Source organism: Macrobrachium rosenbergii, chromosome 48, assembly GCF_040412425.1.
Source record: "Macrobrachium rosenbergii isolate ZJJX-2024 chromosome 48, ASM4041242v1, whole genome shotgun sequence".
NCBI classification, from domain to species: domain Eukaryota; kingdom Metazoa; phylum Arthropoda; class Malacostraca; order Decapoda; family Palaemonidae; genus Macrobrachium; species Macrobrachium rosenbergii.
In genome coordinates this window covers 49,289,817-49,305,217 of record NC_089788.1, presented here as the reverse complement: position 1 = coordinate 49,305,217, position 15,401 = coordinate 49,289,817, and the positions used below count along the sequence as shown (strand labels likewise).

General features: G+C 40.1%; 1 protein-coding gene across 2 annotated transcripts in view; it reads left to right on the top strand.

Moving 5' to 3' along the window:
- LOC136831371 (RNA-binding protein Ro60-like) overlaps nt 1-15,401 on the top strand; it is a 159,978-nt gene that overhangs the window by 79,246 nt on the left and 65,331 nt on the right. For both annotated transcript variants that reach the window (XM_067091699.1, XM_067091700.1), the window contains exon 10: nt 9,455-9,556. In XM_067091699.1, coding sequence (XP_066947800.1) covers nt 9,455-9,556 — 102 coding nt within the window. The remainder of the gene's footprint in view (nt 1-9,454; nt 9,557-15,401) is intronic.

Below are 15,401 nucleotides of genomic sequence, written 5' to 3'. Positions count from 1 at the left end.
GTGCCCCAGGAGGCTGGAGGCCCATCCTGGATGTCAGCACCCTGAATGTCTTCATACAGAAGACAAAGTTCAGGATGGAGACAAATCGAACCATCATGTCATCCATTCACCAGGGAGACTGGATGACATCCATAGATATGCAGGATGCATACTTCCACTGATTGTATGTTAGTTTTATAAGTTAGTCATTATTTTATTTTCTGCATTGATGAAGTGTATGGGTATTGCAGAATGTATAAAAAGAAGGCACATGTTTAATTTTATAAGATGTTTTTATAGCATAGCATTCCTTATGTTTAAAGAGCATGTTATTGTTGTGACGTCATAGGAAGTGACGTCACAGGACTAAAAAATGGCGGGAGGGAGAAAATGTAAACAAACAATGAGCGGGAGTGAAAAAAAAAGCATGGCGGAAAGAGGTAGAGAGAGCTCTCTGAAGGTTAGGTCGTTAATGGTTGGGTTGTAAGTCTGTTTGTGGTTTTTTGTCGTAAGCTGGATTGCATAGAGTAAAAGAACAACGTGAACAGGTGAGTGGATCACATAATTGAATAATTTAAGGATAGGTTAGGCTAGAGAAAATTTCAAGTGGTAGCAGAGCGTGGTTCGTTAAAAATGGACGGATCTGATGGTAAACTTTGGGAGATGAAATGGAGGAGAGACTGTCCGAGATTTAGCGGGGCACAGGGATTATTATAAAGGATGGAGAGGACAAGTCGAAGATTGGCTTGTGGTGTGTGGAGAAGAAGTGAAATATCCGGGATAGAGATAAGGATGAGCTTAAAAGGGAAAGCTTTAGAAGTAACAGAAGGAATAGATAGAGATGAACTTAAGGATAGCGAGGGTTCAAAGATAATCCTGTCCAAACTAGATGAAGTGTATCTAAAAGATACGTTAATGGAAAATTACAGTAAAATGAAAAACTATTTTAAAATAGAAAGAGAATCTAGTGAAAAGATGAGAGATTTTATAATTAGGTATGAAAAGGCAGAGTCAGAGTGTAGTAGAGCACTAGGGAAAAGCATGCTTGAAGGGGAAGCAAAAGGTTTTCATGTACTAGAACAATCGAATCTCACAGAAGATCAAAAACAAATGGTATTAGCAGCTTGTGGTCGAGAAAAGTTGGAATATAAAACAGTGTCACAAATAATGAAAAGAATATTTGAGGGATTAGGGAATAGAGAGGAGGGGGAATGGTTAGGATCAGAAGGTTGTGAGAATTTTGGGAAAGGGTGGAAAAACCAAAGATATCGGGGAAAGGTGAATCGAGGTAGAGGTGGAAGAAATCCTTTAAATAGAGAAGGGAAAGTAACACTGTGTGCTATATGCAAATCAGAATGGCATTGGGCCAGAGATTGCCCTCAGAATTTTCAGAATAAGAAGAAAGCAGAAACTGGACAAGAAGAAGAAAAAGTTTATATAGGAAAAGTTAGCAGAATAGAAGAAGAATCTTGGGAAGAGGTTGATGCAATTTTAGACACAGGATGTAAGTCAACAGTTTGTGGGGAATTGTGACTAGCACGCATTGTTGTGGGTTTGAATCAGGAAGAATTGAGGAGAATGAATGATACTAAGAAAGAGTCTAATAAAGTATTTAATTTCGGTGAGTCATCATACAAGTCGAAAGGAGTAATGGAAATACCGGTGATATTGAAAAACAAAAAGTTTTATTTGAAGACAGAAATTTTGCAGGGTGATGTACCATGGTTAATAGGTAAGAAAACCATGAGTAAAATGGGGATGACCATAAATTTAAAAGAGAATTGTGTTAAAATAGAAGTATTAGGGAAATGAAGGTAAAGTTACGAGAAGACAGACAGGGCCATTTAAGAATACCAATTTTGAGGAGGAAGGTAGAAGAAGAATTATTATTGGAGGGTGGAAGGAAAGAGCCTAAGGGAAATTAAAGGTACAATGATGAAGTTACATCTACAATTTGGCCCACGGAAGTGGAGATAAAATATGGAAGCTAACAGAAGAAGCACAGTGGAGTGACGGTTTGGGAGAGAAGGAAAAAGAGGAAATAAAAAGTTACTAACTGACTTAATCATAAGTTGTGAAGTATGTAAAAGATATAAAAGAAATCCAGGTAAACCAGTAGTGGGATTTTCTTGGAGTAAGACATTCAATGAAGTTGTAGCAATGGATGTGGGAGAGATAGAAGAGAGAAAGTTCTTGGTAATGGTAGATATGGCAACAAGGTATTGTCAGGCTTTTGGATAAAAGACAAGAAACCAGAAACTATTATAAAGACTCTTTTTGACGGGTGGTTTGCGATATTTGGGGCACCTTCTAAAATATTATCAGACAACGGGGAGAATTTCAAAATGAAAAGTAAGGAGGATGGCAGAAAGATGGAATATTAAAGTATTAGCCACAGCATCAGAATCTCCATGGAGCAATGGATTGTGTGAAAAGACAGTAGGCATAATCAAAGAAAGCTTAAGAAAGATGAAAGATGATGAGGAAGTAGATTGGTCCATAGCATTAAGATGGGTAGTGAGTGCCAGGAACTGCTTAATAAATAATGGTGGTTTCTCCCTAACCAATTAGTATTTGGGAAAAATCCTTCCTTGCCTAATTTAATGGGAGAAGAAAGTTCAAGTCCTGCAAGCAGAGAGAAAGGTATGGAAGAAAGCATAGTAAGGGATACACTGAATGCAATGCATAAGGCCAGAGAAGTGTTTATCAAAAATGAGTCTTGTAATAAAATAAGAATTGCTCTAAACAAAAATGTCAGAGAACATAAATTTGAAGAAGCAGTAGTGGGAGACGAGGTATTCTATAAGAGAGAAAATGAAAATGAATGGAGAGGACCTGCTCAGGTAGTGGGAGTATCAGGTAAAACAGTAGTGGTTAAACATGGGGATTCTCTAAGAGAAGTAGCGAGAATACATGTTACTAGGATTCAAAGACTATCACCAGAAAAGGAGAAGATACTTAAAGTAGACAAAACACACACTGTGAAAGATGAATCCCTTGCATCAAAGGAAGGGAATATAGATGAGCAGGAAGGAAAGATGATAATTGACTGGAGAAGGAATGCTGATGTAGAAGAGACTATAGAAAGAGATTTGGCAGAGGAAACACTGGAAGATGAAGGGGAAAGTGAGGTAACAGAAGAAAGTGAGTTAATAGAAGAGATACCCAAATTCAGAAAGGGAAATAGAGTTAGAGCTATAAACAAAAATACAGGACAAGTAGAAGAGTGGACGATAATGAGCCTTGCAGGAAAAGATCAAGCAAATCTTGGGCTGATTCGTACAATGTAGAAGACTCACAGTCAGGTGACAAGGGATGGGTTGACTTAAGAGATTATAGTCATGTAGAAAAAATTGAAGATGAAGAAGAGGTTTTGCTAGGATTCGAAAATAGAAATGTAATTGAAGCTAAAGAAAAGAACTACAAAGTTGGAGAGAAAACAAGGTATATGAGGAGGTAAATGACATTGGACAAAAAGCTATATCTACAAGATGGATAGTAACTGAAAAGGTGGGGAAAGGATATGTAAAGCAAGATTGGTAGCTAGAGGTTTTGAAGAAGAAATGGCTGAATGGGAAAAAGATGCTCCTACATGCAATGCCGAAATTTTAAAATTTTGTTTGACAGTAATAAAACTGAAAGATTGGAATTGTTATACGTTAGATGTAAAAACTGCATATCTACAGGGTGATGAAATACAACGAGAGGTATATTTAAAACCACCTAGTGAAGATGGTTGGAGTGGATTATGGAAATTGAAGAAAACTGTTTATGGGCTCAAGGATGCAGCAAAGGCATGGTATTGTAAGGTGGTAAAACTGGTGGAGGAGCTTAAAGGTGAGAGGAGTAGATTAGAACCTAATATATTCTTTTGGAAAAAGACAATAAATTGAATGGTATTTTATGTACACATGTAGATGATTTTTTGCTATGGAGGAACTGAAGGATTTTTAAAGGAAACAATTGGGAAATTGAAAGGGAAATTACAAGTAGGAGAACAAGAAAGTAAAAGTTTTAAGTATATAGGAGTAATAGTAGAGCATAAGGAAAATGGAATTTGTCTTAATCAGTGGCAGTATATAAATTGTATAAAGAGAACCAGAAGCCAGAAGATTTACAGGTAATAGAGTATTAGGACAAAAAGGAGTTAACAGAATATAGATCAGTGGTAGGACAGTTGAATTGGGTATCGCTACATACTGTGCCAGAAATATCATATGATGTTAGTGAATTAAGTAAAGCTTTTAAAGAAGGAACGACTCAAGATATGAGAAAGCTGATTAAGATAGTGAGAAAAACTAAGTGCATAATGGGAGAAGTGATAATAAGTGAGTTAGAAGAAGAAAAGATTTATTGGGAAGCCTATGCAGATGCTTCATTCGGGAATATTGAAGATGGTCATACTCAATTAGGTTATGTGATATCATTGACAGATGGTAAAAGGAGAAGCCCTATATGGTGGAAATCCAGAAAATCTAGAAGAGTAGCAAAGTCCACCATTGAAGCAGAAGCTCTGAGTGTTGGGGAGGCCATAGAAGGATTGATATATTTCAAACATTTGTGGGAAGAGATAGTAGGAGGGAGAAAATTAGAGGCACTGGTGAAAACTGATAGCAAAACCCTAATGACTGCAATAAAATCAAGTACCGGAGTAAGTAGTAAGAGATTAAAAATTGATATTGCAGCAATAAGAGAAACAATAGAATCTGGAGAAATAAGTGAGGTGAGATGGATAAAAGGAAAGCATCAGATAGCTGATGTATTGACCAAAGCTGGAGTTTCTGGGGAAAGCATTAGGAATTATGTAGAGGGTAAAGAATTGGAGATTAGAGGGGATTAGGATAAGAAAAGGCTGGAGGGGAGGGAGAAGGAGATAAGTGTGATTGTATGTTAGTTTTATAAGTTAGTCATTATTTTATTTTCTGCATTGATGAAGTGTATGGGTATTGCAGAATGTATAAAAAGAAGGCACATGTTTAATTTTATAAGATGTTTTTATAGCATAGCATTCCTTATGTTTAAAGAGCATGTTATTGTTGTGACGTCATAGGAAGTGACGTCACAGGACGAAAATGGCGGGAGGGAGAAAAATGTAAACAAACAATGAGCGGGAGTGTCAAAAGCATGGCGGAAAGAGGTAGAGAGAGCTCTCTGAAGGTTAGGTCGTTAATGGTTGGGTTGTAAGTCTGTTTGTGGTTTTTGTTGTCGTAAGCTGGATTGCATAGAGTAAAAAGAACAACGTGAACAGGTGAGTGGATCACATAATTGAATAATTTAAGGATAGGTTAGGCTAGAGAAAATTTCATCCACATCCCAGTACATTGGGACTCAAGGAAGTTTCTGAGGTTCATGTACAGGAACAGAATGTTCCAGTTCTGTGCCCTGTTTCAGATTATTGATGGCACCAAAAATGTTTACCAGAGGTCTCACGTGCCCTTAGTGAAATGGCTCTGTCTGATGGGAATGAAGATCTCCCTCTATCTGGACGATTGGCTCCTGTGGGCCCAGTCAAGAGAAAAGTATTCAGAAGACCTTCAAAGGACCCTTCTTCTGGCCCAGGATCTGGGATTGATGATCAACTTTGAGAAGTCTCAGCTGATTCCTTCTCAATGGATTGTATATTTAGGGATGATAATAGACTCGGAGTTTTCAGGTTTCTCCTTCCCCTAAAAGAATAGTCTTGTCTGAAGACAGTGAAAAAGTTTCTTCTTCTCAATCAGTGCTCTGCCAACGAGTGGATGAGCCTCCTCGGGACGTTATCATCCATAGAACAGTTTGTTCCCTTAGGCAGACTTCATATAAGGCTGCTTCAGTACTTTAAGGATCAGCGGGGACAGTAAGAAATACCCAGACACATTCGTGTTCTGGGTGACCCCGATATAAAAGATGATCTGCTCTGGTGGCACTGAGAAGAAAGGTTGTCACAAGGGATGTCCCTCCTGGTGAACCCCAACCTAGACTTCTACTCAGACGTGTCGAATCTAGGTTGGGGAGCTCTGTTAGGGAGCAAAGAAGTATCTGGAACTTGGTTCCTGGAGCAAAGGAAGTGGCATATAAATGTCAAAGGGCTGAAGACAGTTCATTTGGGACTACAATTTTTCAAGACAGAACTGTGCAACAAGATGGTGGCAGTACAATCAGACAGCACATCTGCCCTGTCACACATCAAGAACCAAGGGGAAACACACACTTTCTCCCTATATGAGACAGCAAGAGATCTTCTGCTTTGGGCGGAACAAAATCAGAGCAAGCTTTTAAAAGGGCTTCATTCAAGGGAAGCCCAACGTTCTGGCGGACGAATTGAGCCACTAGAAACAAGTATTATCATGGAGTGGGCACTGGATCCGCAGGTATGCTCGGATCTATGGAAGTTGTTGGGGACTCCAATAATAGACCTGTTTGCTACTCCCAGAAACCATTGCCTTTTGCTGTTATGTTCACCAGTCCCAGATCTGTTAGCATGGGCAACCAATGTCATGCTCCAGGACTGGTCGAGCAAACACCTCTATGCCCCCTCTCAGTATGGTGAGGCAGGTGATAAACAAGTTCCAGGTCCATCAAAATCTGTCAATGATTCTAGTAACTCCCTTTTGGCCAACAAGAGAATGGTTCCCAGACCTTCTCAACCTCCTGGGCGACTTTCCGCGACTGCTACCGCAAAAACCACGTCTTCTAAAACAGCCCCACTTCTGGAGGTGTCATCAGTAGTTGTCTACTCTGACCCTAACAGGCTACAAACTATCAGGAAACTCCTTAGAAAGAAGAGGTTTTCAAGATCAGCTTCGCAAGCTATTGCCAAGTGCAGACGGCAGTCCTCTGACAGAGTATATCAAGCTGAGTGGACTATATTTAGAGACTGGTGCAGAAGGCACAGAGTTTTGTCTTCTCAGACATCTGTAGCAGAAATAGCGGACTTTCTGTTATATCTAAAGACCTATAGGATCCTGTTAACCTCAGTGATCAAGGGCTGTAGGGCCATGTTAAGTTCTGTCTTCCGTCACTAGGGAGTGGATCTTTCCTCTAATCAGGACTTGTCAGATCTTATTAAATCGTTTGACACCATGAGACAGAAAATGGTAGCAGTAGTGTCATGGGACCTAGACGTGGTTCTTCAGTGGTTATCTTGCCCTCAATTGGAGCCCATGCACTCAATTTCTCTGAGCGATTTGACTAGAAAGGTCTTGTTTCTGTTAACCTTAGCGACTACTAAACGTGTCAGTGAAATCCATGCGTTAAGCAGAAGAGTAGACTTCTCCCAAGGGAATGCTGCCTGTTCATTTTCCTTGGGATTTCTAGCCGAAAATGAGTCACTTTCCAAGCCATGGCCTCGTTCCTTTTAATTAAAAGTTTGTCAGAAATTTTAGGTCCAGGTGAGGAAGAGAGAGTGTTGTGTCCTGTGAGAGCTCTCAAGTATTATCTTCACAGAACAGAAAAAATACATGGACCTTCTAGTGCCTTATGGTGTTTAGTTAAGAACCCTTCACGTCCACTGTCAAAGAATGCCCTGGCATTCTTCCTCAGAGACTCATCTCAGAAGCCCACTCTTCAATTGGAGATGAGGCTTTTCCCTTGTGCAAAGTGAAAGCACATGAATTTAGAGCTGTAGCCACTTAGCACATGAATTTAGAGCTGTAGCCACTTCTTTGGCATTCAAGCATAATTTCTCCTCCCTATTGCAAGTGAGTTTTTGGAAATGCAAGTTGGTGTTTGCATCACATTATCTAAAGGAATTTGAAACAGTTTACAATAATTGCAGTACACTGGGTCCATTTTTGGTGGCTGGCATGGTGTTGGGGAGGAAGCATAGGAAGCATTCCTTCTTTTCTTCGCCTTGAAATAAGGTTGTTGAGTATTTTAGGGGAGCCTGGGGGTACTGTGTACTGAAGTTCCCTCCAGTTCTTTCATGGTTGGGTAGTGGATTTTAATCTTTTGGTGGTATTAGGGGACAATATTTTTTATGGTTGTATATTCAGTACTGCCCCCAGGGCAGGGGCAACATGTTATCCTTGTCAGCAATTGAAACTATTCTTGTTGTAAGGTACCCACTGAGATAGTAGGCTATCCTCGGCTATACTGCTGCACCACTACAGTAAACCCCCTGTATTCGTGGACTGACGTATATGTGGATTTCTCTGTGGAACGTATCTACCCATTATTTGCAGAAAATTCGCCTGTTGGCAGTATTTTTCACTGCGAAATATTCACTAATTACTGTATTTTCATATTTTCATGACTAAATGCACCTTTTGTGATAAACTATTAAAATACTCAGGTATAAGCATTTTTAGAGGGTTTTTCTTGTGTTTAAACTATCAAAATAGGCAGTTCTAAGTGTTTTTAGAGGAGTTTTAAGTATTCACGGATTTTAGCTGTTCGCAGGGGGGTGTGGTACGCATCCCCCACGAATACGGGGTGGTTTACTGTTTATGATAAGACGAGTGCCAAACAGAGGCATTATCTTCCTGCAGCAGGTCACTTATCAGGTAAGGAAACAACAGGCATTATTTTAATGCTAGCAGTCTTTTCTATTCTCAAATTCATTACCATTCCTAATGTTTTGGGGTAGATATGTTCATGCATTCCACCTCCTGTCAATGTGGGAATCAGCAGTGTAATTACTTGGGAAGTTACTTATATAAAAATGGTGTTTTTATGATAAAATAAAGTTTTATATATATGTATCAAGTAATTACATGATTGGAGACCGCCCTCCTCCCCTCGCATGAACATAAGGGCATAAAGAAATTGAGCTCTTTTGGTAGTTGTTCCTCTTTTACCCCAAAAGTGGGCAAGGTTAGCCACCTAGTCAAAACAAAATAGCATGACCCATAAATTTCAAAATTGTAGCTGCTGAATGAGTGAAACTAATAGCAGTGTAATTACTTGGTAAGTATATATAAAACTTTATTTTATCATAAAAATGTCATCTTTTAAATTATTCCTAAGGAGTTTTACAAAAATGTGAAAATAGAGTAGTGTTTAAAAATGTTGAATTCTAAGTGTCTTTGATTAATCATTTTGAGGAAAATATGAACTCAGTGTGGCAAGCATTTGCAATGTGCAATCTGCTTGGTGTGATCTATGATGAAATACATGATGAAAGTTTTGTCAAGAGTGTTTTGTATTTAACATTAAGGAATGGTATGAGTTTAGTATGAGGTTTGTTGATGTTATGTCATTTGGGGATTTTCCTGCATTTTATGCTTTTGAAGTGTAGGTTATTGGGTATTAGGATTTTATGTGGGGGGCCCCTTAGTTGTATTCACCATCCTATCCCTTTATCTTCATTATCCTCTGTCAGTTTTGATCAGAGGATGGAAAATCAGTTGAGCATTATATTATAATGACAGTTGAATATTATGTAATGACACTATAACTTTGATCAACTCGATAGTTTAAAGATATACAGATTATTTGCCATTGAATTTTAGTAACTTGATCAGATTAGGTTGGTTAATTGATTCCTTTTTCACAGAGTATTCAAATGACATCACGCAAACTGGCAGTTTGCATTGATGTGCGTGCATCTATGGGTACTTCGCATGTACACACAGGCAACCCTGAAGGAAAAGGAGAAGTAAGTAAACTATATCTAAACTCACCTTAATTATCAATAAATATTTTAAAATTACTTTTTGAAGTTTTTGAGACTGTGCTGCCATTCATGGACTTTTTCAGAACAGAATTTCTCCTTTCTCTCAGGTTTATTTTTTACCACAACATAATCTTCCTCCCCCTCCATCCCTTCACTTTAGCTTTTCTTATTCATCCTCAGCAATGAAAATCTTGAGCATTATTTTAATTATTGCAGTCATCCATGTGGATTGCCTGCATGGTCATTTTCCAGACTAGAGTTACTCCTTGTCCCTTCCTATTACTCAGATCATATATTTGCGTACATTGGTTGCCAGTCCTCTTTTTTTATTTGGTATCACTTGTCTATTTTGCTCCTATTGCAGCTTCATCCTTTACTCGATAAATAATAAATGCTTAACTTCCAGCTCTTGTGACAAACCAGCCATTGTCTTCACTTTAGAGCTTGAATCATGATTTAATACCATCATTTGCTTTTTGAGTCATGCCTACCTTTGTAATACCCATCTAATTGTTGTCCTTTATACTTTGACAAATACCTTTTTAAGATTGCAAATGTCGTATAGCCTTGTTTTGTTTTGTCTTGTATTTTTCCTTTAGTTTTCTGATGATCAAAATAGCCCATATGGTTAATATCCCAGCGTATAAGGCGACTCCGTGCATAAGACGACCTCCCCATTTCTCATGTAAAAATGTAGGTTGAGAGGTATGTTTGCTGTATAAGATGACCCTCAATTTATTAAATTAAATAGCACTACCAACTGATGTAAGCATCAGCAGTGGTGAGTTCATTTAAAAAAATGCAGGTACAACATATAAGTGATAACATTTTATTTGCAATGATTAAAATATATTAAAAACATTTTTAAACAATTAAAATCCTCAAATTCATTATCATATTCATCATCTGATATATATATTCATTGATGACTCTTGTGATATATTTGTAAGGAAATCATTGTACGGATCAAATTCTGAAGCTGCTGGCGTGTCAATTTCTACTGCTTCTTCTTCCTTTGCAAAGTTACTGCTTTTAACTTGAACGAAGCTTCATATTGTGCTTCCTCCTTTTTTTTTTACCGATAGTTGTTGTGGCCATGTTGGGGGTCTTGTGATAACTGTATTTGAATAATGGTACTCTGGATAAAGCTAGTAACAAAGTGGGAGCTCGCTCATCCTAACATCTAATTATGATAATTACTGTAATTACAATTGTTTTGTTTACTGTATCGATAGTAGTGTCACTAGTGATTCACTTGAATTACCTATGGTTTTTCCCGTTATTATAATTGTTTTGTTTACAGTGTCAATAGTCGACACAACTATCGACACTTTAGGGGTTAGCCTATCATTAAAAATCTCTGCAGAATTTAAGGTTGCTTTTTATTCTTGCCATATAAGATGACCCCCATTTTAGGGGAGATTTTTTAGGGTTAAAAGGTCGCCTTATACGTTGGCATATATGGTAACTCCAGACTGCGAGATATCAGTTTTTTTTCCTAACCTTCAGTTTTTTTTCCTAACCTTTACCTCCAACATCCCCCATCCATTCATACCATGCTTGAACAATCTTGCTTATTTACTATTTTAATACCAGGAATACTATTTTAATACCAGGAATTTAGTAAACCTTAAATTCCAAAGTTGAAAGATGTTTCCCAGATGTAATTTTCCAGAGGGGCAATAATGCTCAGGAATTTACTTTCAGGTAAAGTGGAACCTTGGTTCTCAAGCTCCTTGTGACTCATACTATCCAAACCATTATTCATCAAAAAAACTAACTATGAATTTTGAACAGTGACTTGGATATCGTACACTTGATTTTGAATTGAGCTCTTCATAGCCAGTTTCTTGTGATCTTGTGATGTGCTGGCATTGTCCCACTGCTCTCAGGTCTCTCCACTTAAACACAGTAGTGTTCCTCTGGCCCCACATACTTGAAACCAAAGGGAAAACAAAGGATTATTGGTCAGTTTCCTCATTTGTAAGAGGAAAAATAAAGGATTTTAGGTCAGTTTTCTTTGTCTCACTTTCTCCCAGTTTTCTTCTCTGTCTCACTTTCTCCCAGCCTGCAAAGCATCAGTTTGTCGATGTCTTTTAGTGAGTGCAGATTTTCTCCAGTAATCACGGAAAATTCTTGTGTTTGTTATTGTTTTTTTAATGTTATAAGAAAATCACCATGGGGTCAAATAAATGTGTATGCACTGAAGCAAAAAAGAAAGTTGTAAGGAAGACAATACAGATGAGAAAATTAATGATAGTGAAATATGAAAGTGGAGTCATTGTATGGGAACTCAGCAGAATTTACATTCTCCTCATGCTGTCTCGCTGTCGCATTCACATCTTGTAGGACACTGGTGTCACTTAATTTTTCCCATTCTCTTCAGGCATCGTGCTACCAGTATTGTTTGTCTTTTTCACCTTGGCTCCTACCGAGCATTTTAGGCATTTTCTTGAACTGTGTTCAACATCAAGGTCTTCACAGGTTTCTTCCCAGTCTCCTGGGCAGCATTTTAGATAGATATATATATATAGAGAGAGAGAGAGAGAGAGAGGTTGTCTCTGCTCTTCCACAAGAAAAACAACACTTGGGGAGTGATGTGGATTTCTTGGACTGTTTAGATAGAGCAGCTTTGGACTCCTTTAGGGATTTTATGCGTGTATTTGCTAACGCTGTTGTCAGCGTAGGGAACTGTTGTGTTCTGTTTGGCTCCTTCAGTTTCTTCATTGCAAAAGACCAAGATTATTGCTGAACACCCCTTGCATTCTTTACTGGGTGCATCAGCATTAGGTACCATAATACAAGAAATGGAAGAAGCAGAAACTAGATCTTTGTTATGCAGCTCTCAAGTTTTCACACATCTGCAACCACAGCAGCAGCTGCTTCTTCATTTGGGGCAGAGTCCCAGGGTTCCCTCTAGGCAAGTAGGCAAGTCGCCTGGACCCTCAATTCAGCCCTTTCGGGCTCCCAGGAAGAATGGTAAGTGACCTGGAAAAACCCACCTCCTATTAAGAAGTTTGTGCCAGGAAGAACGACATTGTGGTGGACCAGCAGAGCAGAAATGAGCAAATTCTGTCGTTTGAATGGACTTTACTGCATCCAAAAGTCTGCAAGACTTATTGAAGCTGTGGGGTACCCCTTCTGGACCCTTTGCCACAAGGTTCAACATTCGTCTGCCAGATTACTGCTCACCAGTTCAAGATCCCCGATATTGGGCAGTCGACGCAATGCTGTTTAATTGGTCTTGCCAGTTCTCTATGCTATTCCCCCCTTTTGCGTTGTTACAAAGGGTTCTGGTGAAATTCTGTATGCCTGTGAATTTACGCATGACTCTAAAGGTTATAGATCCTAGTTAAACAATGTTTTATTTTGGGTTTTCCAATATTCATGATCTTGTCTTAAAGAATTTTCTTGAATTTGCTATTAATGTATCAAATTTATCGTTTGGGGGCGGGGACAAAATCAGTCCTATGGCTTCTTCGGCTGCTCCAGAATTTTCCTTTTCCCCAATTTTCTTATAAACCTTCTTCCATTGCCCTTACTCAGTCTTCCTTTTTGGTTCGCTCTTCGGAGGGCTCTTTGGGTTTTTTGTTTGCTCTTCGTGTTTTTTTTTGTTTGCTCATCTTGTTTTCTTTGCTTTTAACTCAGCAGAGCCAAGACTTTTCTTTGGTTCAACCCTGTGATATTAGAGCTTCAGCGGCTCTCTCTCTCTCGTCGGGGTTAAGGGAGGGGTATTTTTAACGGATCTGTCTTCTGTATCACCTTTTGCGAATCCTGTAGTTTCTCAGGCATCTGATCAAGATGCTTCTCAAGTGGTAGCGGAGGTGTCAGCAACTCCTTATTTTCATTCCTTACGGGTTTCTAACCATAATGTATCCTCCATGATTCTTGCGGATGCTACGGCAATTGGCGGTTCGCCTGCGCCAGCATTCAGCGCATCAACGCCGATAGTTTCCTCAGCCTTTCCATTCTCTAGGATAGCTGGTAATTTGCCTTCCTCTGTTACCTCGGGTTCGGTACCTCGTAACTTCCCCTTCGAAACTCCTTTGAGTTCCGGTCCAGTTAGTACGTTCTCCACCTGTCCAATGTCGGCATTAGGTGCTTAAGTGGTTACTCCGAGTGTGGCTTCTTCTTCCCTCCTTTGGCTTCTTCTTTCTCAGCTTCCCTGCTGGTATCTCTGTTCCTCCGTCTAAGGTGTCCATGTAGGTTTGGGGTTGATTCCTGGTCATCTAGGATGTTTCCCCCTTGCTCATTAACCAGCGGGGCTTCAGTTCCGGATTCCCATTCTCATGCGGTTTTGATGCATCTGGATTTGCGTGGTTCGGCTGTTGCGGCCCTTTCGCTCTCAGGAGCAGGCGTTGCCCGCCCAGATGTTGCATCATCGTTGTTGGGTGGTGCGGGGTTTGTGCAACCTACTTGGTGCCTCCAGTATGTTCGTGATTGATATGTCAGGTGTCCGTCTCGCGCACCCAGGTGTGGCGAGTTCCATGTTTTTGAGTTCGGCATTTGCTAGTAGTCGGCCTGTCTCTTCTTCTGATCCGGCTCGGTTAGACCAGTCCGACAAGGATTGTTCATTTCAAGAAGAGGATCTGGTACTGGACATTAGTTTTCCTTCAGCTAATAAGAATGAGTATAAGCGGATTGTGGACTTCATCCATACTCTTTATCCTCAGTCCAAGGCTCCGGAGGAGCCTTACACTACCGAATCAAGCAATGTTCGAGTCGCTATATGCACCGGAACCCGTAGTTGCTCAGTCATCAAAGAATCTGGTCTGGTTTGGCCGTGTCGAGCAGGCATTGAGGGAGGCAGACGATAGGTTAGCGGCTTTGATAGGGTCGAGTAAGCAGGATTCAACCTTGCTTTCTATTTGGGAGGGGCCTTACAAGGTAGCGGGTAACCCTTCTGCGGGTGTCAGGATTCCTCTCAATGAATCTGTTGAGGCTCTTCTCTCTCGGGTTCCTTTGTCAAATCATCTAGTCTCAGTTACATCTAGGGAGGCTTGTATTTTGGAGGACACCTTTCGCAGCAAATCGGAGGCCTTGTCCCACTCTATGTGGATGTGGTCTGGGTTAATAAGGTTTTCTCAAACAAGATGGATGTACTCCCTCCGATCCTGTCCTGCCTGACAACCTCATCACTTCGCTTTCAATGGGGCTGGCATACCAGGTTAACATTTTGTCTGACTGTACAACATTCTTTGGCATGAAGAGGAGGGACTTCATTTTAAAGCTTCCGCCTCACTATCCGGACATTCGGAGAGGGTTCTGTTGAGGGCGCCTTTTGTGCTCTGCAACAGTCTTTTTAGGGAGGAGGATATCTCCTCCATGGTCAATTTCGTGTAGCGTCGTCAGCAGTAGCGTCACAGCAGGCTATGATTTGTGTGGCTGCTCAAGGTTCAGGGGATGTGGCCAGTATAACGAACTTGTTGCTTGTAATTCATGTCTCCAGTGTCGGTAGTTAAGTATCGTCAAGGGTATAGAATGTTGAAGTAGCGGTGCTCTCTCTCTCTCTCTCTCTCTCTCTCTCTCTCTCTCTCTCTCTCTCTCTCTCTCTCTCTCTCTCTCTCTCTCTCTCTCTCTCTCTCTAATTCCAGGGTCTTGCTTTTCTCTTCAGGTATGTCTCAGGAATCGCTGGGACTTCCACATCAAGAATTCAATTATAGTCGGGAGTGATTCTCGCGTGTTGGATCTTCTGTGATGGTCAGAAGAAGTGCATCTGACATCCGGAAGGTCTATCGTCTCCCCTCTTCCCGACATTCATCTGTGCTCAGATGCCTCAGATCAGGGTTGGGGAGCATCCTTGGAGGAAACACAGTCTTCGGGCCTC